At 49.8% G+C, this 27112-nt stretch overlaps 1 protein-coding gene across 1 annotated transcript in view; it reads left to right on the top strand.

Moving 5' to 3' along the window:
- MALRD1 (MAM and LDL receptor class A domain containing 1) overlaps window positions 1-27112 on the top strand; it is a 746310-nt gene that overhangs the window by 464399 nt on the left and 254799 nt on the right. Inside the window, exon 29 of the mRNA XM_075315583.1 lies at window positions 18767-18947. Within this exon, the coding sequence (XP_075171698.1) occupies window positions 18767-18947 (181 nt within the window). The remainder of the gene's footprint in view (window positions 1-18766; window positions 18948-27112) is intronic.

Raw genomic sequence — 27112 nt, 5'->3', positions numbered from 1 at the left:
TCTTGGGGACCGCAGCAGTACACCGCTCTTGAACCAAGACCAGTGTCAACAGGTTGTTAGTTGGATAGCAGATAATGCTTCCAGTCAGATTGGCACCACCACAAACACTCTGTCTTCCACACGGTCAAGTGTCAGTAGCCGTGATACTGCACCGCACATTTCTGAACCTGATCCTCCTTCCTACCACCAGGCTGAGTACACGTCCTCCTCGGACATTAATGATCCCACACTTGGACACTCGGAAGAGCTGTTCACGTTTCCATTCACACATTCTGGCCTCTCGCCAGCTCATATTGAAGTGGGTCATGAGGAGATCGTCTGTACAGATGGCCAAATATTTGAGCAGCCACGTTCTCACGAAGTTGGCAACGTGTCTCAACAAGTGGTGGACGATGATGAGACACAATTGTCAGCAAGTCAGGAGGAGGAGCAGGGTGCGGAAGAGGAAGACGACGTGGTGGATGATCCAGTAACTGACCCAACCTGGCAGGAGGATATGCAGAGCGAGGACAGCAGTGCACAGGGGGAGGGAGGCGTAGCATCACAACAGGCAGTAAGAAGCAGGGTGGTGGCCCCAGGCAGAAGTCAGGCAACCGTTCCCCGGAACAACACGACGACACAAGGTGCCTGTACAAATGTTAGGTCTTCCCGAGTCTGGCAGTTTTTTAAGTTGGATCCAGATGATTCAAAAAAGGCCATTTGCAACACCTGCCGTGCCAGCATCAGCAGGGGTACCAAAACTAGCAGCCTGACCACCACCAGCATGATCAGGCACATGTCAGCCAAGCACCCGACTTTGTGGGAAGTACAACAGAGTCGAGGAGCAGTGCTTGCTGATGTCACTGCTACGTCTTCGCTGGTTGTGCATGCGAGCCAATCCTCTGTCCATGCTGCCTGTGAACAAGCCTCCTCCACTCCTGCACCTGCAGTTGCCTACGCAGAAAGAACACCATCATCAAGCACGTCCTTGTCCCAGCGCAGCGTTCAGTTATCCATTCAGCAAACCTTTGAACGCAGGCGCAAATACACTGCCAACACCCCACATGCCACAGTTCTAAATGCTAACATTTCGCGACTGCTTGCGCTGGAAATGTTGCCTTTTAGGCTGGTGGAGACTGAAGCATTCCGTGACCTGATGGCGGCAGCTGTCCCACGTTACTCGGTCCCCAGCCGCCACTATTTCTCACGGTGTGCCGTCCCCGCGTTGCATAATCACGTGTCACAAAACATCACACGTGCCCTGAACAATGCTGTTTCACCCAAGGTCCACCTAACCACAGACACGTGGACAAGTGCTTGTGGGCAAGGCCGCTACATCTCGTTGACGGCACACTGGGTTAATATTGTGGAAGCTGGGCCCCAGTCTGAGCGAGGGACGGAACACGTCCTTCCCACACCAAGGTTTGCAGGCCCTACCTCAGTCAGTGTTTCACCCACACTCTACAGCTCCGGAATGTCATGCTCTTCAGCCTCCTCCTCCTCCTGCGCATCCTCATCCACTGTGCCCTCCACACCAGTCACAAGCTGGAAGCACTGCAGCACTGCCTCGGCGAAGCGGCAACAGGCTGTGCTGAAGCTAATCTGCATAGGTGACAAACCCCACAATGCAGAAGAGCTGTGGACAGCTCTGAAACAGCAGGCAGATCACTGGCTCACACCTCTGAACCTAAAGCCAGGAAAGGTCGTGTGTGACAATGGCCGGAACCTGGTGGCGGCTTTGAGGCGAGGCCAGCTGACACATGTTCCATGCGTGGCCCATGTGCTCAACCTCGTGGTTCAGCGGTTTATAAAGTCATACCCAGAGCTGTCTGATCTACTGGTAAAAGTTCGCCGCCTGTCTGCACATTTTCGAAAGTCACCTACTGCTTCAGCCGGCCTTGCCGGCTTTCAGCGCCGTTTGCATCTTCCGGCTCACAGACTGGTGTGTGATGTCCCCACGCGTTGGAATTCAACTCTGCACATGTTGGTCAGGATATGTGAGCAGAAGAGGGCAGTTGTTGAGTACCTGCATCACCTAAGCCGTCGGGAAATGGGTCAAACTCCACACATAACACCTGAGGAGTGGAGATGGATGTCAGACCTATGTACCATCCTCCAAAACTTTGAGGACTCCACCAAGATGGTGAGTGGTGATGACGCCATTATTAGCGTCACCATACCGCTACTCTGCCTTCTAAAACGGTCTCTGCTGAAAAACAAACATGATGCATTGCAGGCGGAGCGCGATGAGTTGCAGCAAGAAACAGTAGTGGGTGTGGGTGATAACACACAGCCCAGCCTCGTCTCATCACAACGTGCAGTGGAGGACTATGACGAGGAGGAGGATGAAGACATGGAGCAACTCTCCGGCCAAATTGAGGATATGACATGCACACCAGTCATATCCTCGGTTCAGCGTGGCTGGCCAGAGGACAGGGTAGATGAGGAGGAGGAGGAGGAGGACAGCATGTTCAGTCATCTTGTTGGTCAGGCTACTGAAGTCCTGGCTGTTAAGAGTCTGGCGCACATGGCTGACTTTATGGTAAGCTGCCTGTCTCGTGACCCTCGCGTTAAGAACATCTTGGCCGACAATCATTACTGGTTGGTAACACTGTTAGACCCACGCTACAAGGAGAACTTTTTGTCTCTTATTCCCGTGGAGGAGAGGTCAACCAAAATGCAGCAGTTTCGGAAGGCCATACTCACGGAAGTAGGCAAAGCATTCCCCTCACAAAACGCTAGCGGCATAGGTCATGAATCAGTGGACAACCGAGGCGTACAGCCGAGAGAGGCACAAGTCCAATCCGCCAGAGGTAGGGGAACAGTCTTTAAGATGTGGGACAGTTTTCTCAGCCCCTCACGTACCACAGCCCCTGAGGTGCGGGGTAGTGCCACAAGAAATCCTAAGTTTGCCCAGATGCTGAAGGAGTACCTTGCAGATCGAACAACAGTACTCCGACATTCCTCTGTGCCTTATAATTATTGGGTATCCAAGCTGGACACGTGGCATGAATTGGCTCTCTACGCCTTGGAAGTCCTGGCCTGCCCTGCTGCTAGCGTTTTGTCAGAGCGTGTTTTTAGTGCCGCAGGTGGAATCATTACAGATAAACGCACCCGCCTGTCAACTGAAAATGCTGACAGGCTGACTCTGATCAAGATGAACAAGGGTTGGATTGGGCCAGACTTCACCACACCACCAGCAAATGAGAGCGGAATTTAAAGTTTGCCATGTACCTCCACTCACCCATGGGTACACACTTCTGGACTTTGGATAATCGCTGGACTCCTCCTCCTTCTCCTCATGCGCCACCATGATGATGACCGTTACAAATTGCAATACTTAGGCCTTTGTTTCAGGTATACCCCCAGTGGTAAATTTTTTCGCCCATTCTTTGCAGAATGGACATTACAACGACAGGAGACCCGCTCCTTTGCAATGGGAACAATGTTTTGAGGCCCTCATGCACGTCTCTACCCAGGGACAACGTGGAGCCTCCCAATTTTTGGCTGCCCTGCCTAAGGGCTATACTATAATACACCCACTTCCTTAAAATGGACACTTAATGTTTTGAGGCCCTCATGCACGTCTCTACCCAGGGACAACGTGGAGCCTCCCAATTTTTGGCTGCCCTGCCTAAGGGCTATACTATAATACACCCACTTCCTTAAAATGGACACTTAATGTTTTGAGGCCCTCATGCACGTCTCTACCCAGGGACAACGTGGAGCCTCCCAATTTTTGGCTGCCCTGGCAAAGGGCTATACTGAAATAGACCCACTTCCTTACAATGGGCACTTCAGGTTTAAAGGCCCTCATGCACGTCTCTACCCAGGGACAACGTGGAGCCTCCCAATTTTTGGCTGCCCTGCCTAAGGGCTATACTATAATACACCCACTTCCTTAAAATGGACACTTAATGTTTTGAGGCCCTCATGCACGTCTCTACCCAGGGACAACGTGGAGCCTCCCAATTTTTGGCTGCCCTGCCTAAGGGCTATACTATAATATACCCACTTCCTTAAAATGGACACTTAATGTTTTGAGGCCCTCATGCACGTCTCTACCCAGGGACAACGTGGAGCCTCCCAATTTTTGGCTGCCCTGCCTAAGGGCTATACTATAATACACCCACTTCCTTAAAATGGACACTTAATGTTTTGAGGCCCTCATGCACGTCTCTACCCAGGGACAACGTGGAGCCTCCCAATTTTTGGCTGCCCTGCCTAAGGGCTATACTATAATACACCCACTTCCTTAAAATGGACACTTAATGTTTTGAGGCCCTCATGCACGTCTCTACCCAGGGACAACGTGGAGCCTCCCAATTTTTGGCTGCCCTGGCAAAGGGCTATACTGAAATAGACCCACTTCCTTACAATGGGCACTTCAGGTTTAAAGGCCCTCATGCACGTCTCTACCCAGGGACAACGTGGAGCCTCCCAATTTTTGGCTGCCCTGCCTAAGGGCTATACTACAATAGACCCACTTCCTTCCAATGGGCACTTCAGGTTTACAGGCCCTCATGCACGTCTGTATGCAGGGGCATTGGTGAACCTCACAATTTTGGACTGCCCTGGCAAAGGAAAATACTACAAAGACTCACTTCCTCAAAATGGGCACATTAGACTCAAGAGGCCTTCATGTACGTCTCTTCTCAGGGACATCGGAGTGCCACACAATGTTTTCACGTAAAATCTTTCATGTATTAATCTCAAAAAGTAACATACACCAGCTCTATCTCACTATTGGGTATGTGCCCTTAACATTTCTGCCATGAAAATTCATTTTGGTGTCATTTTGGAAGGTTTTCTGGTGAGTCCGTAAAAATGGCGTAAAACGCGGACAAAATTGTTCACAGCTGTGACTTTTCAGTGATAAATGCTTCAAGGGGTCTTCCCCATGCTGTTGCCATGTCATTTGAGCACTCTTCTGAGACTTTTGTGACATTTTTAGGGTTTCTCCATGCTGCCGGGGGGTCATTTCACAAAAATACTCGGGTCTCCCATAGGATAACATTGGGCTCGTTGCTCGGCCCGAGTACACGAGTATCTTGGGAGGCTCGGCCCGAGCTTCGAGCACCCGAGCTTTTTAGTACTCGCTCATCACTACTCATGAGACGCCAAAGGAAAGGAAACTTCGTTTAAATGAGGAGTCTAGATGGATATAGGAGGCTCCAGTCCTAAGGCTGTCACTAGTTTCAAAACAGCAGGGAGACGACCTGATAAAAATATTTGACTCCCCTATCCAAGTTACACCTCTCACTTTTTATTACACTGAAGTTTCCTCTTGTGTCTCTACTAGCTTTGGGTTAGTAATCAATGAACAGTCTTTGGTCTCTTCTGTTTTCCGGTGATAAAAGGGTCTCACATCACGCCATGTGGTTACATGAGGAGCGATGGACAGTGATGTGAAGCCTGGTCAGTGCAGAAGACTGTAGAGGCTGAAAGGTCACAGGGCTTAATGATCCAAAGCTAGTGCAAATCGGTCAGCAGGACACAGTCCAGAAGTCATGTCAGTAATCTGTGGCCACTGGATAAGAGCCTTGAGAACCACCTCTTACCTGTCAGCATCTGCAATCAATTTCTGTCGCCACTAATTTTTCTCTTGGTTTATGCTCCCTTGTACTTTCCAACATCTAAATTTGTCTGCACCTATCAGGTGTTCTTCCCACACTCAAACCTGCACTAAACACACTGAAGTCTACAGAGGACCTACATCTTCCTATATCAGTTCCCATATCCCATCCCACTGTGGGCTGGCCATGTAGTTAACCCCTGCCAAGGCTTTTCCTATCTCTACATAAGCCAGTACCAAAGGAAACCAGGAAACAGTGGCATCTGGTGACTGTCAGCAGTACTGCATATGTAACGCCCCTGTAAACGGGTCGTTACAGGGTATTAAATGTTACCCCATTTTTCCCGGGCAGGAGGAAGAAGGGTCCCCACAACACACACTAACATCACACTGGCAGGAAGGAGTTAACAGCATTTGCAGCGTGAAGTTTGTTCTAAGTCCATGACTCATCCTGTCTCGTTAATGAGCAGGTGGCTGGACACAGGCAGGTCCCCATGACAACCAAGGGGAGGGGGGCCTGAAGGAGTGAGTTTAGTGCAGAGCACACAGAAGTTTTGGGCAGAATGTTAGAGGCTGCAAGGGAGTGCAGACGTCCAGAGAACAGCTCCTGTTGAGGAGATGCCACGAGACCAGGGCTGATAACACCTAGAGGAGGGGAATGGAGCTGAGGACTGGGGTTCCCTGGAGAAAGTTGTACCCGGTGGCGGTTGGTGTTGTACGCTACCGGGGATGAGAGAGACAGAGAGGCGGCGAGTTCCCAAGATGCTTTATGCCACGGGGACGGCACTAACACACCGAAAGGGAGAGACCCCCAGAACACCTCACCGGACACCGCTTCCTCCTACCTGCCCGGGACCGACCAAAGGCTACAGGCAGCGAGGACCAGCACCCGGGTGCGATGTGAAACGGACTTTAAATAAAGAACAACTGGAACCGCACACCGTGACTGCTGTGAGTAATGCCGCCGCCCTGTGCCCCCGGTGTCCCTGAGGACTGTTGCCCTGGGTCTCATTAACCTCCCGAGGCTCCCCCGCTCCACCCGTGGGTAGCGATTCCATCCGGCTGCCCGTAACACCTGCCCCGGAGAGAGACCGCGCAGCGGCGGCTTAACACCCGGCCGCAAACCACGAGTGGCGCTGCAAGCACCCCCTGTCCCCGTCCCGTACCGTTTTCTGGGGAAGAGCAATGGCAAAACCCCCCCCAGGGACCCCGTTACCCTCCTTCCGTCCCCCTTGTAACACCGGACCGACGGTCGGACTTTCCTTTTATTGAAACCCGCCGGGGGTCACGGAAGCCGGGTCGGGCCACTCACAGCCTGACCCCGAATACCACCGGCCCGGTGACCATGCGAGCCCTGCAAGCCCCGGCGCGGGCGTTTCACATACCACAAATAACTACATCAAGTAACGCATTATACATTAGCAATAAAGACAGCGATGTCTTGAGGGTGGGTTCATGACCATAGGTCCATGTTGCGGTGGCAAGGGCCTAGGGTTCTCAGCTGGCTAAGGTCTGGTGGATCAGCTCAAGGTGGCGGTCTCCAAAAGCTGTGACCCTAACTGGACAAGTAAAGGGGATATTTAGAGGAGAGGTAGGTCGTGACGCCAGCTGGAGTTCTGACCATGGGTGGCCAGGGGCTGCAGTGATGCTTCCAAGGGTAGATGGTGGAACAGCCTTGCGGTATACCCTCTGCAGCTAGGGTAGATCCCTTGCAAGATAGAAGAGGGTGATATAGTAGATGGTGCAGGAAGGGAGGAATAATGTGGGTGATAATGCAAGCCAGTAAGAAGGAGGCCAAACAAATCTATGCAGTTCTGTACCTTTTACTTGTGGATGATGGTAGTTACGGTATAGTCGGAGTACAGAGCAGGTCAGGTGCCTGGAGTCCTACCAGTCTGGAAGCAGCTGGGGTCCACTCACAAAGTGAGAGTAGAATGCCTTCCTGCCTTTCTTTTCTTGTGTCAAGCCACAAGTGCCTGCGAGCTACCCTGGTTCCCCTCTGGTTCTTCTTTAGTAATTCCTCCCTCCAATTCAGCATTCAATCAAGCCTTGCAAGTGGTACTGGACTAGTCCTCACAACTCTGGGCTTTTCTATAGTGCTATGCTACTGGGTCTACACAAATCACCAGCAAATCTGTAATCTGTCGGTCCCCAGCTTCTGTTCCTGGGGTCTGCAATCCCTGGATGACATAGGGTGATGGTACCCTGCTTTCGGCGTTGCCTTGGGGTGAGCGCTTCACAGCCCACAAGAGCTACTTCTCCCTGCGTCCTCTCTCTTTTGTCTCTTTCCTTCTCTCTCTAGCCAGAAGGAAGAGACACCTTTTGAACATAGGTACTCGTGTTCCCACCTCTGGTCAGGTATGAGGCTGGATGTGAATGAATTGGGGTACTCTGTGTAGGGAACTCCAAGTACCTCCAGACCTGGCACCACCACAGATCACAGGGGTGATATCACTGTGGCCGACGGCCATTTGGGGTACCACATCCTCACCCTTAGTGTTGCACACTACATTTACCGTGTTTTTCCAAAAATAAGACACTGTCTTATACTTTTTTTTGCCCCCCAAAAAGCGCTAGGGCTTATTTTTGGAGGAGGTCTTATTCTTGGAGAAACACGGTTTACCTCCCCAAAAAAACAGACCCCCCCCCTTCCCAGGAGACTCATACTTACCAGACCCCAGTGACTTACCAGACGGCTGAGTGACTCCAAAGTCCTCCCTGTGGTCTTCGGCAACTGCTGCCAGCAAGTATGCTGCTCGCTGCCTCCTGCTTCTGGACGGACACACACCTACTCATAACACAGACGCTCATACACAGACATCAGATATCACACACACAGACACACACACACACACACTCCATCCATCCAGCGGTACAGACTGTGTCCGTTAGGTTATACCTGTCACGAGCCCGTACATTCTAGCATCTACCCCGGCCGCAGGGAAGGGAAGTCACGTGTCCCAGGTCCTTGCGCTCCACCGCACGGCTTCTCAGGATCGGTATCACTGGATGTGGTGAGTGTGTGTGAGCGGTCTGAAGGGTGAATGTGTGTGATTGTGTGTGTGATCTGATGTGTGATTGTGTATGTGATCTGATGTGTGATTGTGTGTGTGATCTGATGTGTGATTGTGTGTGTGATCTGATGTGTGATTGTGTATGTGATCTGATGTGTGATTGTGTGTGTGATCTGATGTGTGATTGTGTGTGTGATGTGATGTGTGTGGGTGTACGATCGCTACAGGTCCTGCAGCTCAGCGTCTGGTCAGTGTGATTACAGTCCATGAAAAAGAGATGGAAGGCACTCACCAGGTATGCGGTAAAAAAGCTGTTTTATTTGACCATCAGGTCAGGGGGAGAGGCGTGAGGGAGGTGGGTACACACAATCCGTCAGGCGACGGCCGTTTCTTTACCTATACTTGGTGAGTGCCTTCCGTCTCTTTTTCATGGACTGTGTGGATTGTTCTCTATTGGAATGAGCACTGTGGCCAGTATGCTTTGGATTTTATTCCCATATTATGCGTCTACAAGCCTGGAATAAGTGGATTGAGGGGTTAGCTCGCTGAATGATGCCAGAGTTTCCTCCTTCCCTTTTGGATGGATCAGTGTGATTACAGGGTGCCCGCTGTCTATAATGAAGGGTTCTGCAGTGTCCTGCAGTATCTTTAACTTTTTTAGCTGCACGGACACTTCATTTTTGAACCACAACTAGGGCTTATCTTCGGGGGAGGGCTTATATTTAAGCCTTTGCTCCAAAAAATACTTAAAATCCCTGCTAGGGCTTATTTTTGGGGGAGGTCTAATTTTAGGAAAAACACAGTATTTTTTATATCTGGCAAATATTGATTGATCAAAGAGAAATGAAATAGCAGAAGATTAGCGTCACATAAAATAATAAAGTCCTGTGATCACAGCAGCATCAGCACTGATTGAAGCAGGTATTTCATATTTACATATTTTTTATTTCAGGTACCCTTTGGTAATAAAAGTATTTAAAAAAACAAAATATATTCTAATTACAAACCTTCTGTTCTTTAGTTTACCCAATTTGAGATAATCACTTTGCTGCCATTTACCTCTTCAATTTTTAACCCTCATATTTTAAGGCAATTTTGAACTTGATCTTGACTTTCAAGATAATTAACCTTTCCTTGTATCAGTGTGTGATGATCTAGAACCACTGAATAAAAATGTGTAAAATCAAAGCAAACGGTCACATACACCGGAGTCTCACAACTCATATTTATAGATTATATTAAGTGAGATTTTCATGTGCAGCACATTTAATTAATTTAGGATCGCCATCAGGAGATTCTGCAATCTCTGCCATCTTTTGCAAGCAGATTAACTTCCGTAGTAACAATATACATCATCTGAATTACAATTTAATGAAAAATACAGCTTGAATTATAAGAGGCCTTGATGCAGACTCTAGTTAAAAGATAAATTCACCATCTTCGATAGAAGGAATATTGGGCTATCTCTGCAGATAAAAATATCTTGTTGGTATGCAAAAGAAAACCGTTAATAGGATTTTATGTTAATTTCATGGCTCTATCTGACCGGAGTTTCAAAATACATTTTTGTTAACTTTCACCATTTTCATTACAGCTGCTCTTTGGAGAACCTTTGTACTAAAGTCTTTCTTGTGATGCCTCCATTAATCTTAAGTACATTTTATTATATATAAATTAACCCCATCAACCGGGGTGATTTACCATTTTTCTTTTTTGTTTTTTTGCTTCCCTTCTTCCGAGAGGCATAACTTTTTATTTTTCCGTCAATCTTTCTTGCCATATGAGAGCTTTTTTTTTTGTGGGACAAGTTGTACTTTTAAATTAAACCATGAGTTTTACTACCGTAGTTTTTGGCGTATTAGATGACTTTTTAACCTCTAAAAATCTTCTCAAAAGTTGGGCGTCGTCTAAAGGCCCCATTACACGCAACGACGTATATATACGTCGGGGTCACGGATTCCGTGACGCACATCCGGCATTGTTAGTGACGTTGTTGAGTGTGACAGCAACGAGCGAGTGTTAACGAGGGAAAATACTCACCTTATCGTCCATCGTTGACACATCGTTCATTTTCAAAATATCGTTGATTGTGAAGGTCTCCGGTTGTTCGTCGTTCCCGAGGCAGCACACATCGCTACGTGTGACACCCCAGGAACGACAAACAACAGCTTACCTGCGGCGTCCGGTAATGAGGAAGGAAGGAGGTGGGCGGGATGTTACGTCCCGCTCATCTACGCCCCTCCGCTTCTATTGGAGGCTGCCGTGTGACGTCGCTGTGACGCCGAATGAACCGCCCACTTAGAAAGGAGGCAGTTCGCCGGAGACAGCGACGTCGCTAGGCAGGTTAGGCCCGTGTGACAGCTCCAACCGATTTTGTGTGCCACGGGCAGCGATTTGCCCGTGACGCACAAACGACGGGGACGGGTGCTTAGACCAGCGATATCGCTAGCGATATCACTGCGTGTAACACCCCCTTTATACGCCGGGTGTCGTCTTATACGGTGCATGGTGCCGTCATGGCTTTACACACAATAAAAGATATTCACACCTGTCCTCCGTTCCCCCAGTGCCTCGGGCTGCTTTTTGCAGTCCGCAGGCACACAGACCCCTCCGTGGTAGTGTCCGATGCACAGAGCGGTCTCTGCAGGATGTCGTCGTTGCTTTCCTGTAGTTGAATGCTTTACGGCGCCACAAACGATTCAGCTGCAGTAAAGTGCTGACAGCAGCTGTGGCCCTGTGTATTGGATGCAATCATGGAGGGGTCTATGTGCCTGTGGTCCACAAAAAGCACTCCTCCATGATTGCATCCAATACACAGGGCCACCGCTGCAGTCAGTGCTTTACTGCAGCTGAATGCTTTGTGGCGCCGTAAAGCATTCACCTGCATTAAAGCCATGACGACATCCTTGGTTTTGGGTTATTTTATTCACAGTGTTCACTATATGGTAAAACTGATGTGTCGGTGTGATGCCTTAGGTTGGTATGAGCCATATATACCAAACATGTATAAATTTACTTTTATCTAAGGGGTTAAAAAAAAAACCCAGAAGTTTGTCCCTAAAATAGTGGTGCAATTTTTCCGCCATTTTCCGCTACCCGTAGGTTTCTCATTTTTCAGGATATGGGACTCAGTGATGGCTTATTTTTTACGACTCGAGCTTACGTTTTTAATGGTACCATATTTGCGCAGATGCTACGTTTTGATCGCCTGTTATTGCATTTTGCGCAAGATTTGCGACAACCTAAAAACGTAGCGTTTGGAATTTTTTTGCCACTACGCTGTTTACAATTTATTTTGATAGATTGAGCATTTCTGAATGCGATGATACCAAATATGTGTATATTTTTTAATTTTTTAACCATTTAATTTTCCATGGGGCGAATGGTGGTGATTTCAACTTTTAGGTTATTTTATTTTTTTTAAAGTTATTTTTTACTTTTTTTACATTACTAGTCCCCCTAGGGGACTATAAGGATCAGCAGTCTGATCACTCATTCATTTCTGTTGATCAGAGCATCATAGCTCTGATCAGCAGAAATGCAGTGTTCCTGCTACAGCCGCTGCTCTGTCGGCTCTAACAGGAAATATGTCGCGATAGTGAGTGGAGTCATCACATGACCCATCACTACCATGTCATCCATCGGCTCCCCGTGATCGTGTCACGGGGCCTCCGATGACGGCAAGGAAAGGCGATTTCCCTGCCATGGCCATTTAAATCGCACTGTCATATTTTGAACTAAAGGGTTAACAAAGTAGCAAACATGTGGGGATCACCGCCGGCTCACTGCAGCAGTCAGCGGTGATGACCCTTTCATAATTTAGGATGTACTGGTACATCCTCGGTCATGAAAGAGTTAAATAAATTGAAAAAGTCAGATGAATGTATGAAATCCAAGTTTATACACTACAAGACAGAATTAGTGATATCTTGTTCGGTATAGGTCAAAAACACAGTAAGGCTGTGTGCGCATGTTGCATTTTTTCATGCGTTTACACTATGTTTTGAACTGCAGCGTAAACGCATGCGTCCTGCATCCTGCAAATTCCATCCGCACGTTGCGTTTTAGAACGCAGTGTTTCGGAGGCTGAAATATTTTGCCAAAACTTTGCCCTCTAAAAAGCAACATGTCACTTCTTTTGTGCGTTCCGGATGCTTTTCCCACTCTGTCTATAGCAGAGCAAGCATCCACAACGCATGAATTCCGCATGAATTTTGCATGCACAATGCTTTCAAAACGCAGCTTTTCGGCTGCGTTGTGAAATGCACATGCAGTGACAAAACGCTGCAGAATATTTGTCACGGCAGAACGCAACGTGTGCACATACCCTAAAACTGGAGGACCTTGACTAAGGGCCTATCGGATTATTACCAGAGCCGCTGATGGTGAAGTTGGACTTTGCTACTAGTAGATACCAGGTACCTCTCCAGAGCAGGTCCCGGTATTGCAACAGCTCCCTCCTAGGGTCAGTGACACAGGTACAAGTGGAAAGGCAGGGATGGTGATGGATCAGCAGGCGGCAGTTGATACATATGACTGACAAGAGGAATTTGGAGCTGCAGCAAGGCAGGATGGGTTCAGGTTTAGGTGCTGGCAAGACCGGTTCTGGTACAGAGAGGGTGGGTTCAGGTTCAGATACAGTCAGGACAGGTTTGGGTTCTGGTACAGACAGGATGGGTTCAGGTTCAGGTACAAACAGGATGGGTTCAGGTTCAGGTACAAACAGGATGGGTTCAGGTTCAGGGACTGGCAGGACCGTTTCTAGTACAGACAGGACGGGTTCAGGTACAGTCAGGATGGGTTCTGGTGCAGACTGGATGGGTTCAAGTTGAGGCACAGACATAACGGGTTCGGGCTCAGGTACTGGCAGGACGGGTTCAATAACAGGGACCTGCCAAGGTACTAGCTCGTGCAGAGACTAACTGGAAACTAACGTTGCTCAGACACCTCTCTACAGGGGAGAGTGCCTTAAATAGCCAGTGCGTCCCATCCATAAGCCTTAGAGACTTCCAATGTGCGCGCTGCCCCTTTAAAAAGCGTGAAGCGTGCATGTGCTCCCTAAGCACATTGCCAGGAGACCTGTGAGATGTGCGCATGCCCTGTGAGCCGGGAGAGCAAGAACACATTTACGGAATGCATAGGCATTCCTACCAGGCGGGAGAAACGGAGCAATGCAGGGATGCCAGCACTAAAGATTTGATTAAGGACCTATTACTTTTTTATGTTTGATTTTTGCTTAATGTGCAGTATACATATAAAAAAATCATGGACTTACAGAGAGATGCTTGCAAGCATGGACTACTACAGAGCTCTAATACCTATCCAGGCGACATGTGATAAATACAAGATTATTATTAAGGATGATCGAATACCTCAAATATGTTGCTTCGCGAATATTTGTCAAATAGGTCACCGCTATTCGACTATTCGCGAATATTCGATGCGCAATGTAAGTCTATGGGAAACCCAAATAACAACTATCCGGAACTATTCGGGCTTCCCATAGACTTACATTGCGCATCGAATATTCGCATAGCGGTGAGTTATTTGTCGGATATTCGCAAAGCCAAATATTTGAGGTATTCGATCATCCCTTATTATTATGTTTCTGACAAAGGGGACATTCACTAATCTCTACAATAAGGTCATTTGGTTTCCAAACACCATAACAAGTTAGAATTTGAGTGTAGTGGTTGCCAATCATGTATCTGCTGCCCCATTTTAATGAAAACAGATGAGGGTCTCTCGATCAAGGAAATAGGTCCCGGTAGTAGGACCCCCCCACCAACTAAACATTGACTATGAATTCATTGGAATATCCCTTTAAGGCTGCTTTACACGCTTCGATTCATCGTGCGACGTGACACGCCCAGATCGTATTTACGATTTGCCGGTATCGCTTATAGGTCGTTTATTTGCTGTCACATGTAACAATCTCAAAATCTACGCATCAGCGATCAACGATATATTGTTGGACCCAGGCGGTCGTTTGAATGTTGTTCGATGTTGGCAGGGTGTCACACGGAGCAATATATCGGCTGATTCCCCAAAACGAACAATTTTTTTAAAAATGAACGACGTGTCAATGTGGCGCCCTGGACAAGCCAGGGGCCACAGAGCACAACAGCCACAACACCCCACACTCCCAGCAGGCACACTGAGGTCAGACACAAAACCCTTGTTGCCTTCCTCTAGGGGCTGATGATCACACCAGGGGGTGGGCCAGGCGGTTGGTTCCGCCCACCGAGGAGTTCACAGTCCTGGAGGCGGGAAAACCAGGCAGATTAGTTGTGGAGTTTGAAGTGGAAGGAGGAAAGTAGTTGAGCAGCCTGAAGTTGGTCCGGGTGTGTGGCTCGGACAGATCAGCAAGGTTGGCAGACGGTGGTGACCGTCTGCAGGAGTGGCCTATCCGAGTTACCGTAAGGACCGTGGACGGGCGGTGGCCCGGCGGTACCGGACCGGTACACAAAGAGAAGCCAGCACCATCTGGCAGGGGCTTTTCGGACCCCGGCAAGGCTAGGAGTCGCCGTGAATTTGCCGAATCCGTTAGTGAAGGGGACCTCCTGGGTTTCCAAACAGTCAAGTCCCGACAGAAGGCAACAGTCCAACCAACAGAGGGAGACACCACCACCGCCAAGGCAACCATTTCTCAGGGCCAGCGCCTGCGGGCAAAGAGGGTTCTCCTCCAGCGCATATCCAAGCTGGGGAGCGGGTTACCGGTGGGAACCCATCGGAACCATCAACCGTACTTAGGTGCAGGGAAAGGCAGTCACCATCAACCTGCCGGGAGAAACAACACCGCAGCCGTCTGTGGGACCCGTCCATCCAGCCGAGTGTTTTACCGAGAACTGTGTCTTCATCATTGGGCTGAGTGAGTACCACCGTGCCGTGCGGCACAGCGCTGCCCCTGCGACCCTGCACCTCGCCAGGCCCCGTAACCCGCCTGCCATCCACCCCTACCCCATCACTGGGCCCCGGGACAATCAACCCCCTACCCACGGAGGGGAGAACTAACAACAAAGCTGCTCCCTGTCACCGCTCCCGGGATCCCCGTCCAGAGCAGCGGTGGTGTCACCATTATCACCACAACCGTGGGTGGCGTCACGGACAATAAATCCCCACAATCAAATCCCCTTTTCACTCACGGGCGAGGAACGCCGCTCGAGTCCCCGGGATCCGGCCCACCGCTCGAGCCACCACCGAGCAGCAGCGGCAGCCGCAGAGCAGCAGCACCAGCAGCCGGACCCGAGCAGTGGGAGAGCGCAGCGTCCCCTCCTCCGCCCGCGACATCAACGATCCACGATTTTCATCCTATTTGCGATCGTTCAGAGTCGCTCGTAGGTGTCACACACAACGACGCCGCAAACGATGCCGAATGTGCGTCACGGAATCCGTGACCCCGACGACAGATCGCCAGATAAATCGAAGCGTGTAACGTGCCCTTTAACCAATGAGATTGTCCAAATCAGACCACTGCAATGTCCATCTCCATTATCCATCAAAACAAATATATTCGTCTCTTAACTTTGCGGAAAGTCACATTGAATTTCCAGCGCTTAATAACATTAATGGTGTGCATGTCTTTGTTGCATTGAGAGGTTTAACGAGGCGTAATAACAGGGTACATCTTATAGAGTCTGTATGTAAAAATGGTACATTATATTATTTATTGCTTGACCTCTAATCCTTCAAATTCCTTCCACATAATAATTCGACCAGTAGAAGCCATATTAGCTGTTTCTGTAACTAACATGAAAGGACAAATTAATTAACATCACTCAAAATCTGCTCGTCTGAGAATTAATGATGCAGCAGATGTAACTGCTCAGTACATTATGTTTTATATATGCAGAGAAAATACAGAGAAAATGCATTGTGAGGGTAGTCAGGTATATAAAATGTAGCCTTTAGCACTAGACAAGGGACAGCGTGCCTCTACGTCCTCCACCGAAGGTACAACTGGAACGGCCTTCATTCTTAAATTTCAGTGGCTGTCAAGTACTATATAGTTAAGGGGGGTCAAAAGTCTATAGAAAGGGAACGTCTCATAAATGTCAATGTCTTACTGAATTCCGTAAATCTCTTTGCAAAAGTAGTTTTTATCTATTTTTGAAATGCTGAGTCGGCCATATTGACAACAGGAGCTTCCCGTTTTATAGGCCAAAGATTCTTAACCTTTCCATGTTTAGCACCGGCGACTAGTCAAAATAAATTTTATCCTAGTACCTTCAAAGCTATTGGGGCAGTCTTAAAGTATATATAAAATGACATCATAAATATGATAATTAACACTAAGTTTGAGCAAAAAAAAAATATATATATATATATACGCATAACAGACATGGTAATAATATAACATGCAGCGGAGGAGACAATAATGAGTTAATGAGTTAATTGAAAGTCAAGCCCCTGGGAGCTCGTGCCTCCAGAGATCCAGGATCCATTTAGCTTCTCGTATATGCAGTGAACGTCTCCAGTCACCGCCACCGTCTATTAACTCTCTCCAAACCTCAAAAGGGGACTGCTGTGGTGCACAGGAAATTTGTCAACTTTTTCAGTAATCCAAGAGGTTTCTCCTTTTCCCAGGAAACGCCCAGAAGTTCTACGAGAGTTGTCAAGTATAATGTAAGATGATATACAAGGTGCATTTAACTGGACTACCATAGACTTCCATCAACCATTTATTATTTGATTAGAGCTTTATGGAGCTAACCTATGCTCATTTTTTTTTCCATTTAGCCACGATTGCTACATCTGAAAATATGTATTTATATCCATCTGCATAAATTCTAGGCATTGATATGACATTAAAATGGATTAATAGATGTCACCTGCTATGATGCATTGCTCTCAAATGATCCTGGTTCAAAGGAATGCATCTCATTGGAAATTCCTTCTTTCGCCACTTATGAGCCATTTCTTCCCAACCACCTGCCTCCTGAAGTGATCATCCACTCCCCCAAATAATGCTTCAATTTATCTTGTCAAAGCATGGCCGACTGCCAGCATGGTGAGGTGTGTCAGGTTACATTCCCTGATATACTGTATGGTGAGGAGACAAGAGAAGGAGGAGTGAGGAGCATACAGTAAGGAAGAAGGAGACAACAGCAGAGAAAGATAGATCAATGCAGTGCTGGATTCACAGCTACACTGCTGAGTACTGTTGTAAAACATCCTCCATGCTGCTGCTATCCCGGTTCTGCTGTGCAGAGCATGTTGCGTTTGGAATGCTTTTGTCAAGGCTCCGCTGTGTGGAGCATTTTCCATTTGAAAATGCTCTGCTACGTGTCTTGTGCACTTGCTGATAGGTTGTCTTTCAGCACTAGGGTCCACGCTGGTTTTAAGAGGTGCCTTCACAGATTCCTGGTGATTGCTCTGTTTGTTTTCTGGGCTTGCTCTGTCTGAACTTCACCAGTCTTTACTGTTTGCTCAGTGTGCTCTTGTCTCCTGTCTGGTGTAAGTGTTCTGATCATGGCTTTTTACCATGTCTCTTGTCTGCTCCCTGAACCTTATACGGTACCTCCTGGCTTCTGACCTCAGACCTCTTTTTGACCATGCCTCTGTCTGCTCCCTGAGCCTTATAGTTAACTACCGGCTTCTGACCTCAGACCTCTTCCTGACGACGTCTCTGTCTGCTCCACAAACCTTATACGTTACCTCCCGACTCCTGACCTCGGACCTCTTCCTGACCGCTCTCTGTCTGCTCCCTGAACTTTATGCGTTACATCCCGGTTTATGACCTCAGACCTCTTCCTGACCATGCCTCTGTCTGCTCCATAAACCTTATACATTACCTCCCGACTCCTGACCACATCTCTGTCTACTCCTTGAATCTTATACGTTTACCTCCTGGCTTATGATCCCGGCTTGTCTGACTACCCTTCTATTCATACTGCTCGTAGTGTCTAGCATCACAGCTGCATTTTGTGTCTGTGTGTTACACAAAATTAAGAGCAGGAATCCATATCTCTGTGTGTGCTGTGCATAGGAGACATTATGGCAGCTAAACTCCAACCACTATTTCAGAGACAACTGAAAAGTAGAGATTGAACCTGGATTAGTGTTAAAAATGCAGAATACACATCATATAATTGCAACAAATGGTGATATTTCTCATGTATGTACACATGACAGCTTATTCTTAAAGTTTACCTAAACCGTGAAGTATGCTTTAACATTTTAATTCTTTTATATTTAGACAGAGAACAACCTAACGAAAGTATGGGGAGAAGCTGAGAATCAAGATGGAAAATGGAATGAAGTGAAAATTCGTTTGGGGAAGTTGAGACACTTTGAAGTCATATTTGAAGGTCTAAGGATAAGAGACTTTGGTGGAGGAGCAGCCATTGATGACATTGAATTTATAAACTGTTCTCCAGGTAAGTAGAAATATATTCAGTAGGTCCTGTCTTATCTTCCAAGAACATATGCATATATTCCAAAATTTTACGTACTTCTGGCCCAGATATAGTTATGATAGTGTGCCGCCCCGTGCTCGGCAGCCGAGCTGCTTGGGTCCGGACCTTCAGTGGGTGGCTCGAGGGTCTCCGGACCCGGGGGGTCCTGCGGTCACTTCGTTCAAAAAGGGCTTTGCGGCTTGGGGACGTTGCTGTACGGCCGGAGCCGTGTTAAGTTCGTGACGCCACCCACGGGATGTGGTGAAGGTAGATACCACCGCTGCAGTTACAGGGCACCCGGGGGAGATGTTGCGCAGCAAGTTGGCAACCCCTCCGTGGGCAGGGATGGTGGCCCCGGGACCCGTTGGGGGTGTTTGGCGGTGCAGGGAGACGGGCGGCCGGAGGGCACTGATGTACTTGGTATTAGTAAACACACGAGTCTCTGGTAAACCAAGGTGATGGTGGTCGGTTCCCGCAGCCGGCTGCAGTCGTCTGGTCCCCCACCCGGTTGGTGGTCTCCGTCTTTCTCCCGCATCTGTTTTGTAATGGTGGACTACCTGCACTTGCAACTTCAGGAGTCCGCTCCCGGCTTGTGGTTGCCTTAGGAGCCCTTTGCCCGCAGACGCTGGCCCGTGGGATCTCTCTGCTGTGGTGGTGGCTTTCTATCCCCCTCGTTGGGCTGTTGCCTTCAGTCGGGACTTTGGGTGGGACAGGACTTCTAGTCCTGGCCGCAATCAGTTAATTAGCTAGCCCCCAGTAGCTTCTGGACCTAGCTTCAGGGTCTGAGTACCCCCCTTTGTGCTCCGGTTTCCAAGTCGGTTCCCCGGGTCGGTAGCGGCGGGCCATCTTCCCAGCTCCTGTAGATGGAGACTGCCATCTGCCTCCTAGCCAGCCATCTGGCTCCTACCCTGGCACTGGTTCAGGTTTGGTTCTAGCCTCTGCTGGAGCTGCACACAGCTCCAGCCCACACACCTCTCCTCCTTGAACTCTAGACTTGAACTCCCGTTTTTCTCACCTCAGGCCATCTGAACTCCTCGGTGGGCGTCTACCAACCGCCTGGTTCCACCTCCTGGTGTGTCCATCAAGCACTGAGAGGGGTGACTAGGGTTTTATATGTTTGGCTGTTGTCACCTTGTTAGGGAACGGTTTAGTGCGGGGCCCTATCTGTGACTACCTGGCCCGGCCAGGGCGTCACAATAGCGTCTGTCCATCTGTGTCCATCTATAATTCATCATAGCTGAGAAAATTTAAAACATTTAGTAAACCCTGAAATTTATTATTTTAAGTCCTAACTGTCATGGGTGTGTCCCGCTCTGGGGAGACCTCTGCAAGTTTGGGACCAGAAGGTCAGAACACCTTATGGTTTGCAAGTCTACAACTGATATTTAAATGTACCTATTTTCTTTTAGTGCAGTAGGGGTTAAGGACTCTTTCCTACATGGCTGTTTTGTGTCACCTTAATCTTAAGTGCAGCTCTTTTGAGGCCACTCCCCTTTGCTATAAAAAGTCACGTGTCTTAAGCCAGCTTTACACCTTACAATTTGTTGTGCGATCTCGTATGCGATGTGACACGCCCAGGTCGCATATGCGATTTAATGAGATCGCATGTAGGTCGTTCATTTGCTGTCACACGTGCATTTGTAGTCTATGTTAAATTGATCAATTTTGTGTGCGACCCTTTAGATCATGTGTCACGGGCGGAGGAGGGGACGCTGCGCTCTCCCACTGCTCGGGTCCGGCTGCTGCTGCTGCTCGGTGGTGGCTCGAGCGGTGGGCCGGATCCCGGGGACTCGAGCGGCGTGAAAAGGGGGAATTGATTGTGGGGATTTGATATTGTCCGTGACGCCACCCACGGTTGTGGTGAGATTGGTGACACCACCGCTACTCTGGACGGGGATCCCGGGAGCGATGACAGGGAGCAGCTTTGTTGTTAGTTCTCCCCTCCATGGGTATGGGGGTTGGTTGTCCCGGGGCCCGGTGATGGGGTAGGGATGGATGGCAGGCGGGTTACAGGGCCTGGTGAGGTGCAGGGTCGCAGGGGCAGCGCTGTGCCGCACGGCACGGTAGTACTCACTCAGCCAGTAACGAATACACAGTCTCCGGTAAAACAAACGGCTGGATGGACGGGTCCCACAGACGGCTGCGGTGTTTCTCCTCCCGGCAGGTTGATGGTTACTGCCTTTCCCTGCACCTGTGTAGTGTAAACGGTTCCAATGGGTTCCCACCGGTAACCCGCTCCCCAGCTTGAAGGTTGCTGAAGGAGCCCTTTTTGCCCGTAGGCTCTGGCCCTGGGAACTTTAGCCTTGGCGGTGACTGTGTTTCCCTCTCTCGGTTGGACTGTTGCCTTCTGTCGGGACTTGGCTGCTGGGAAACCCAGGAGGTTCCCTTCGCTAACGGATTTGACAAATTCACGGCTCTTTGCGTACCGGTCCGGTACCGCCGGGCCATCGCCCATCCACGGTCCTTACGGCTAGCTCCAATAGGCCTCTCCTGCAGACGGTCACCACCGTCTGCCAACCTTGCTGTTCCGTCCGGGCCACACACCCGGACCACTTTCTGTCCGCTCCTTTACCACTTTCCTTCCTCTCACTTTCACTTCCCTAACCCTTCTCTCTCCTTTCCCGCCTCCAGGACTGTGTACTTCTTGGTGGGCGGGGCCACCCGCCTGGCCCACCCCCTGGTTTGGCCTCAGCCCCTGAAGGAAGGCAACAAGGGTTTTTGTCTGACTTAGGTGTGCCTGACCGGGAGTGTGGGGTGTGTTGGTGTAGTGCTTGTGACGTCCTGGCTTGCCCAGGGCACCACATTCCCCCTTAGTAAAATGCAGACCGTCCGCGGGCTGCCCGTCCATCACCGGTTATATTTTCACAACTGAAAAGATAAACGGTAAAACAGGTTACAAGTATATTAACTTCTTCCCACATCGGGAGGCACATTCTTAACGTTACTAACGGTAACGGCTTCCGCTCTCTCCCACCCAAGCAACCTGGCCCTGATGCTGCCCCTAAGCAAATGGGCAGCACCCCTTGACCCCAGTCCGGCACAAGTTACCCGAGCGGGTTCTGTCCTTTTCAGGGGACCCACGTCCATGGGGAACCCCTGAAACCCCCGGAGGATTGCCACCGGTTGCGGTAGTGGCGGGCCTGGGCCATCACTTCCCTCCATGCCCATCCTCCAAATCAGCCTCTCCGGAGGCGGTAACGGTAAAGCCATAAAACAACATTTTTATTTACACACCACAAGTTCGTGGTTGCCCTGCCAGTTCTCGGGCTTGTCCGTAGCAGTTTCTACGCATAAACTTGCAAACAGTCCCCAAGGGGACAACAGTTGCCGGCAACGACCGGTTCTAATCATGGTTTGTTAATCTGGTGACATCTTCGGTTGATCACTCTTCTTATCATCGGTTAACACTTTCAAATGGTACTTTCAACACATAAAGTCCCCCACGGGGACAACTTGCAACGGGCCTCCGCTGCCATTACTCAGACTCTTCGGTGTCGGCCCCATCCTCCGCCACCAGCATATCGAACATGCAGTGACAGCTGTGAAAGGGGTGCCCGGTATCCGTTCCCACCAGCGCGCTTGGTGTAATAAACCACCGGCTCCCCCTCGTAGCGGAGACGCTCACTCACCTCCTCGGGTTCAGGTGTGGGCTCGGCGCCGGGGCTGGAGTCGTTATCCTTCATCCCTGCACCAGGCGGATTGCCGCCAGCTGCCGCAGTTTCCAGGCCACAGTCATCCAGCACATCAGATTCAGCTGTAGTAACACGGGGTAGCAGATCGGGTTGGTCAACACTGAGGTGCCCCATGAGTAACGGCAGGGATGACGTGAGGGCCGAGACAGGACCGGGCCCCCCAGCCGCAGTGGCCGGTCCTGGTAGGACATGGGGACGTGGGTTACCCGTCGGCTCCGTCACATCTGCTCCCATCCCATACATTGGGGCAGCTGCAACCAGCATTTCCACCTCATGGGTCCACTGCTCCATCATGAGATATATCTGATGTTGCTGGCGCTGATTGAACTCGACTACTCTGGCCTTCATCCACGCCACAGTCCCGGTCTCGAGCACAGCGCCTGGTGCCATCCTGGCCAGGGCCTCTGATACATCTTCATTAAGGGGCCGCGATCTCGGCGGTTCCCCCAGGGGCGATTCAGGACGGCCCCGCGCGTCTGCAACCAGTCAGTCCGCCGGGGCGGATTGGCAGGGTGTCGCTACCGGTTGGACGGGTAGCGGGCCTAGTGGCGGGGCGGCAGCCACTAACACGGGTAGCGGGGGAGGAGGCAGGGTGAGCGGGCGTAGGCCGGGCCCCTCAGCCGCAGTGGCCGATCCCTCAGGAATACAGGGGCGTGGATCTCTTACCCGCTCCTCCGAATCCTCCTCCACCTCGCGTCTCCGCATAGCAGCCACCACGTCCGCCATGTCGGTCTCCCACTCCTCCAGGAGGAGCTGCATGTGGGCCTGCAGACGGTTACTCAGCGGGGTGGTCTGGTCTCTCAGCCACGTCGCCGTGCCGGGTGCGGGGGCTTCATCGTTGGTAGTCGGACTGTGCATCTCGGCAATGAGGTTTTCCAGGAACCCGGTATCGCTGCAGAGTCCTGGCGTCCCTGCTTTTATAGCCGCGGGCTACATGCGGCCAGACCCCATCAGTCCCCCTTAGTCTCTTTCCGGCTCCTCCTCTACAGGGGCGGGGTTTCGGCTTTCATGCCTCCACTACTCGGGAAGACGCTCGAGCGGGGACTTTTCGCGCCCAAAATGGCGGCTTCTCAAGTTTTTCGGCCGGACACCTCCGGCGGTCACAAGGCGCACCTCTACCAGACGGCAGAGCGGTAAGATCCTGTTCGTGATGCCAAGTTGTCACGGGCGGAAGAGGGGACGCTGCGCTCTCCCACTGCTCGGGTCCGGCTGCTGCTGCTGCTGCTCGGTGGTGGCTCGAGCGGTGGGCCGGATCCCGGGGACTCCTCGCCCGTGAGTGAAAAGGGGGAATTGATTGTGGGGATTTGATATTGTCCGTGATGCCACCCACGGTTGTGGTGAGATTGGTGACACCACCACTGCTCTGGATGGGGATCCCGGGAGCGATGACAGGGAGCAGCCTGGATGTTAGTTCTCCCCTCCGTGGGTAGGAGGTTGGTTGTCCCGGGGCCCGGTGAGGGGGTAGGGATGGATGGCAGGCGGGTTACAGGGCCTGGTGAGGTGCAGGGTCGCAGGGGCAGCGCTGTGCCGCACGGCACGGTAGTACTCACTCAGCCAGTAACGAATACACAGTCTCCGGTAAAACAAACGGCTGGATGGACGGGTCCCACAGACGGCTGCGGTGTTTCTCCTCCCGGCAGGTTGATGGTGACTGCCTTTCCCTACACCTGTGTAGTGTAAACGGTTCCAATGGGTTCCCACCGGTAACCCGCTCCCCAGCTTGAAGGTTGCTGAAGGAGCCCTTTTTGCCCGCAGGCTCTGGCCCTGGGAACTTTAGCCTTGGCGGTGACTGTGTTTCCCTCTCTCGGTTGGACTGTTGCCTTCTGTCGGGACTTGGCTGCTGGGAAACCCAGGAGGTTCTCTTCGCTAACGGATTTGACAAATTCACGGCGACTCCTAGCCTTGCCGGGGTCCGTAAGCCCCTGCCGGATGGTGCTGGCTTCTCTTTGCATACTGGTCCGGTACCGCCGGGCCACCGCCCGTCCACGGTCCTTACGGCTAGCTCCAATAGGCCTCCCCTGCAGACGGTCACCACCGTCTGCCAACCTTGCTGTTCCGTCCGGGCCACACACCCGGACAACTTTCTGTCCGCTCCTTTACGGGAAAGCGGGGAAAGCAGGGAATACGAGATTGTTTGATTTTTCAAAATAGTAAAAGCCGCCGGAGCAGTGTGAATGCCGTGCAGCGCCGCGCCGGAGATCGGGGATCGGTGAGTATGAGAGAGGGGGTAAGAGGGATAGACTGACATGGACAGAGAGAGAGGGACAGAGATAGTGACCGACTGACAGAGATTAGTGAATGACAGACAGTGTGAGGCGCTTCAGGACGCAGCTTTTCAGCTGCGCTCTGAAGCGGACCTTTTTTAAGCTGCGGTGCAGAGCGCACACCTGCGCACATAGCCTCAGACATCAAAATCGTATGAGGGATGTCACACGTTTCAATTGACTAGGTTCGTACAACAAAACGTCCAATGTATGAGGAATAAACGACGTGTATGCGATCACCGTATTTGCGTTCAATCTTGATCGCACGTACGTGTCACACGCAAATACGTCACGAACGATGCCGGATGTGCGTCACTTACAACTTGACCCCGACGACGGATTGTGAGATGTATTGAAGCGTGTAAAGCGGGCTTTACACTCTGATGCCGGTTATAGATTCTCATTCTATTGCTGACCACTTTGGAAGGAGCCTGTCTCTGGAAGAAACTAAAGAGTCAAGACTTTTGCAGTGTTTTGCTGCATTGAAGAAACTTAAAAACTTTTCATTTTTGTGTATTTTTTCCCTCTGTCTGTCTCCCTTACCTTGTTTTGTATTATTGCAGTGATGAGACTAGTGTTCTCGCCAGCCTTCTCACTAGCCAGGGTGAGTTCAGGGCAAGCAAGGACCTAGGAATGTGACGGTGACAGGGGGAAGGACCCATATAGGGATATTAGTGAGTTTATACCATCCCTGGTGTCACAATGTTGTTGTGCTGTACACTGAGCATCTGTATGCTCTGGCGTGACAAAAACTCAGTGATTAACATACAGTGACATGCAAAAGTTTGGGCACCCCAGTCAAAATCACTGTTGTTGTGAACAGTTAGGCAAGTTGAAGATGAAATGATCTCCATAAGACATAAAGTTAAAGATAACACATTTTCTTTGTATCTTAGGCAAAAAAAAAACCCCAAAACATTTTATGTTCATCTTTTACATTTTAAAATTAACAAAAAAAGAACAATGGTCCGATGTAAAAGTTTAGGCCCACTGTATGGTTAGTACTTAGTAGCACTCCCTTTGGCAAGTATCACAGCTTGTAAACGCTTTTTGTAGCAGGCAACTGGACTAGATGATCAAAATATATAACAGTGGCTCATGCTGGATAATATATTTTGTGCATTTTTAGACTATCTAGTATTACCTATTTTTTCATTACCTATTGGATGGGTCAATGAATAAATAGATGAATGGATCGATAAATGGATTGATGGATGGGTGTATGGATAGAAGGATGGATGGATTGATGGATTGATTGATCGATGGATGGATGGATAAAGGATAGATGGATGGATGGATGGATGGATAGAAGGATGGATGGATTGATGGATTGATTGATCGATGGATGGATGGATAAAAGGATAGATGGATGGATGGATGGATAGAAGGATGGATGAATGGATGGATGGATGGATAGAAGGATGGATGGATGGATGGATGGATAGAAGGATGGATGGATGGATGGATAGAAGGATGGATGAATGGATGGATGGATGGATAGAAGGATGGATGGATGGATGGATGGATGGATAGAAGGATGGATGGATGGAGTTCCCAACGTCGCGAACCATATCCTATGTATACATTTCACATATCTGCAGTGGTGGCACAAAAACTGGATGAATGGATAGATGGATGGATAAAAGGATGGATAGAAAGATGGATAGAAGGATGGATGGATAGATTCCTGGAGTTTCCAGCTTTGCGAACCACATCCTATGTATACACTAGACATGTCTGCGGTGGATGCACAAAAACTGTATGGACGGATGGATAGAAGCATGGATGGATTAATGGATGGATGGATGGATGGATTGATGAATGGATAGCTGGATGTATGGATGGATAGATGGATGGATGTGTAGTGACCAGAAAAGCCACTACCAATGTGTGTTCTGTATTATCTATGTGATTACATTTGTGACACCTATTCCCCACCTTGGGAGGAGGTAAATTATTTAGCGTTGCGCTGCCCTCTACTGCCTTGCTTTGGTATTGCAATTGATTTGAAAGCAAGGAAGTGGCTGTTGGGGGCGGAGCTTGAGGAGGCAGTTAAAAGAAAATTTGGTTAGATGCGGTTGAGTTGCTGTGATGCAGCAGAAAAGAGAGACCTCCATTGAGATATGCGGGGAGTGTAATTATCATCCTATTCAGAGCGCCCCGTTTCTGCAACAACAGAGTACTGAAAAAC

Source organism: Anomaloglossus baeobatrachus, chromosome 6 (genome assembly GCF_048569485.1).
Source record: "Anomaloglossus baeobatrachus isolate aAnoBae1 chromosome 6, aAnoBae1.hap1, whole genome shotgun sequence".
NCBI lineage: Eukaryota > Metazoa > Chordata > Amphibia > Anura > Aromobatidae > Anomaloglossus > Anomaloglossus baeobatrachus.
This window is presented reverse-complemented; position numbering and strand designations above follow the sequence as displayed.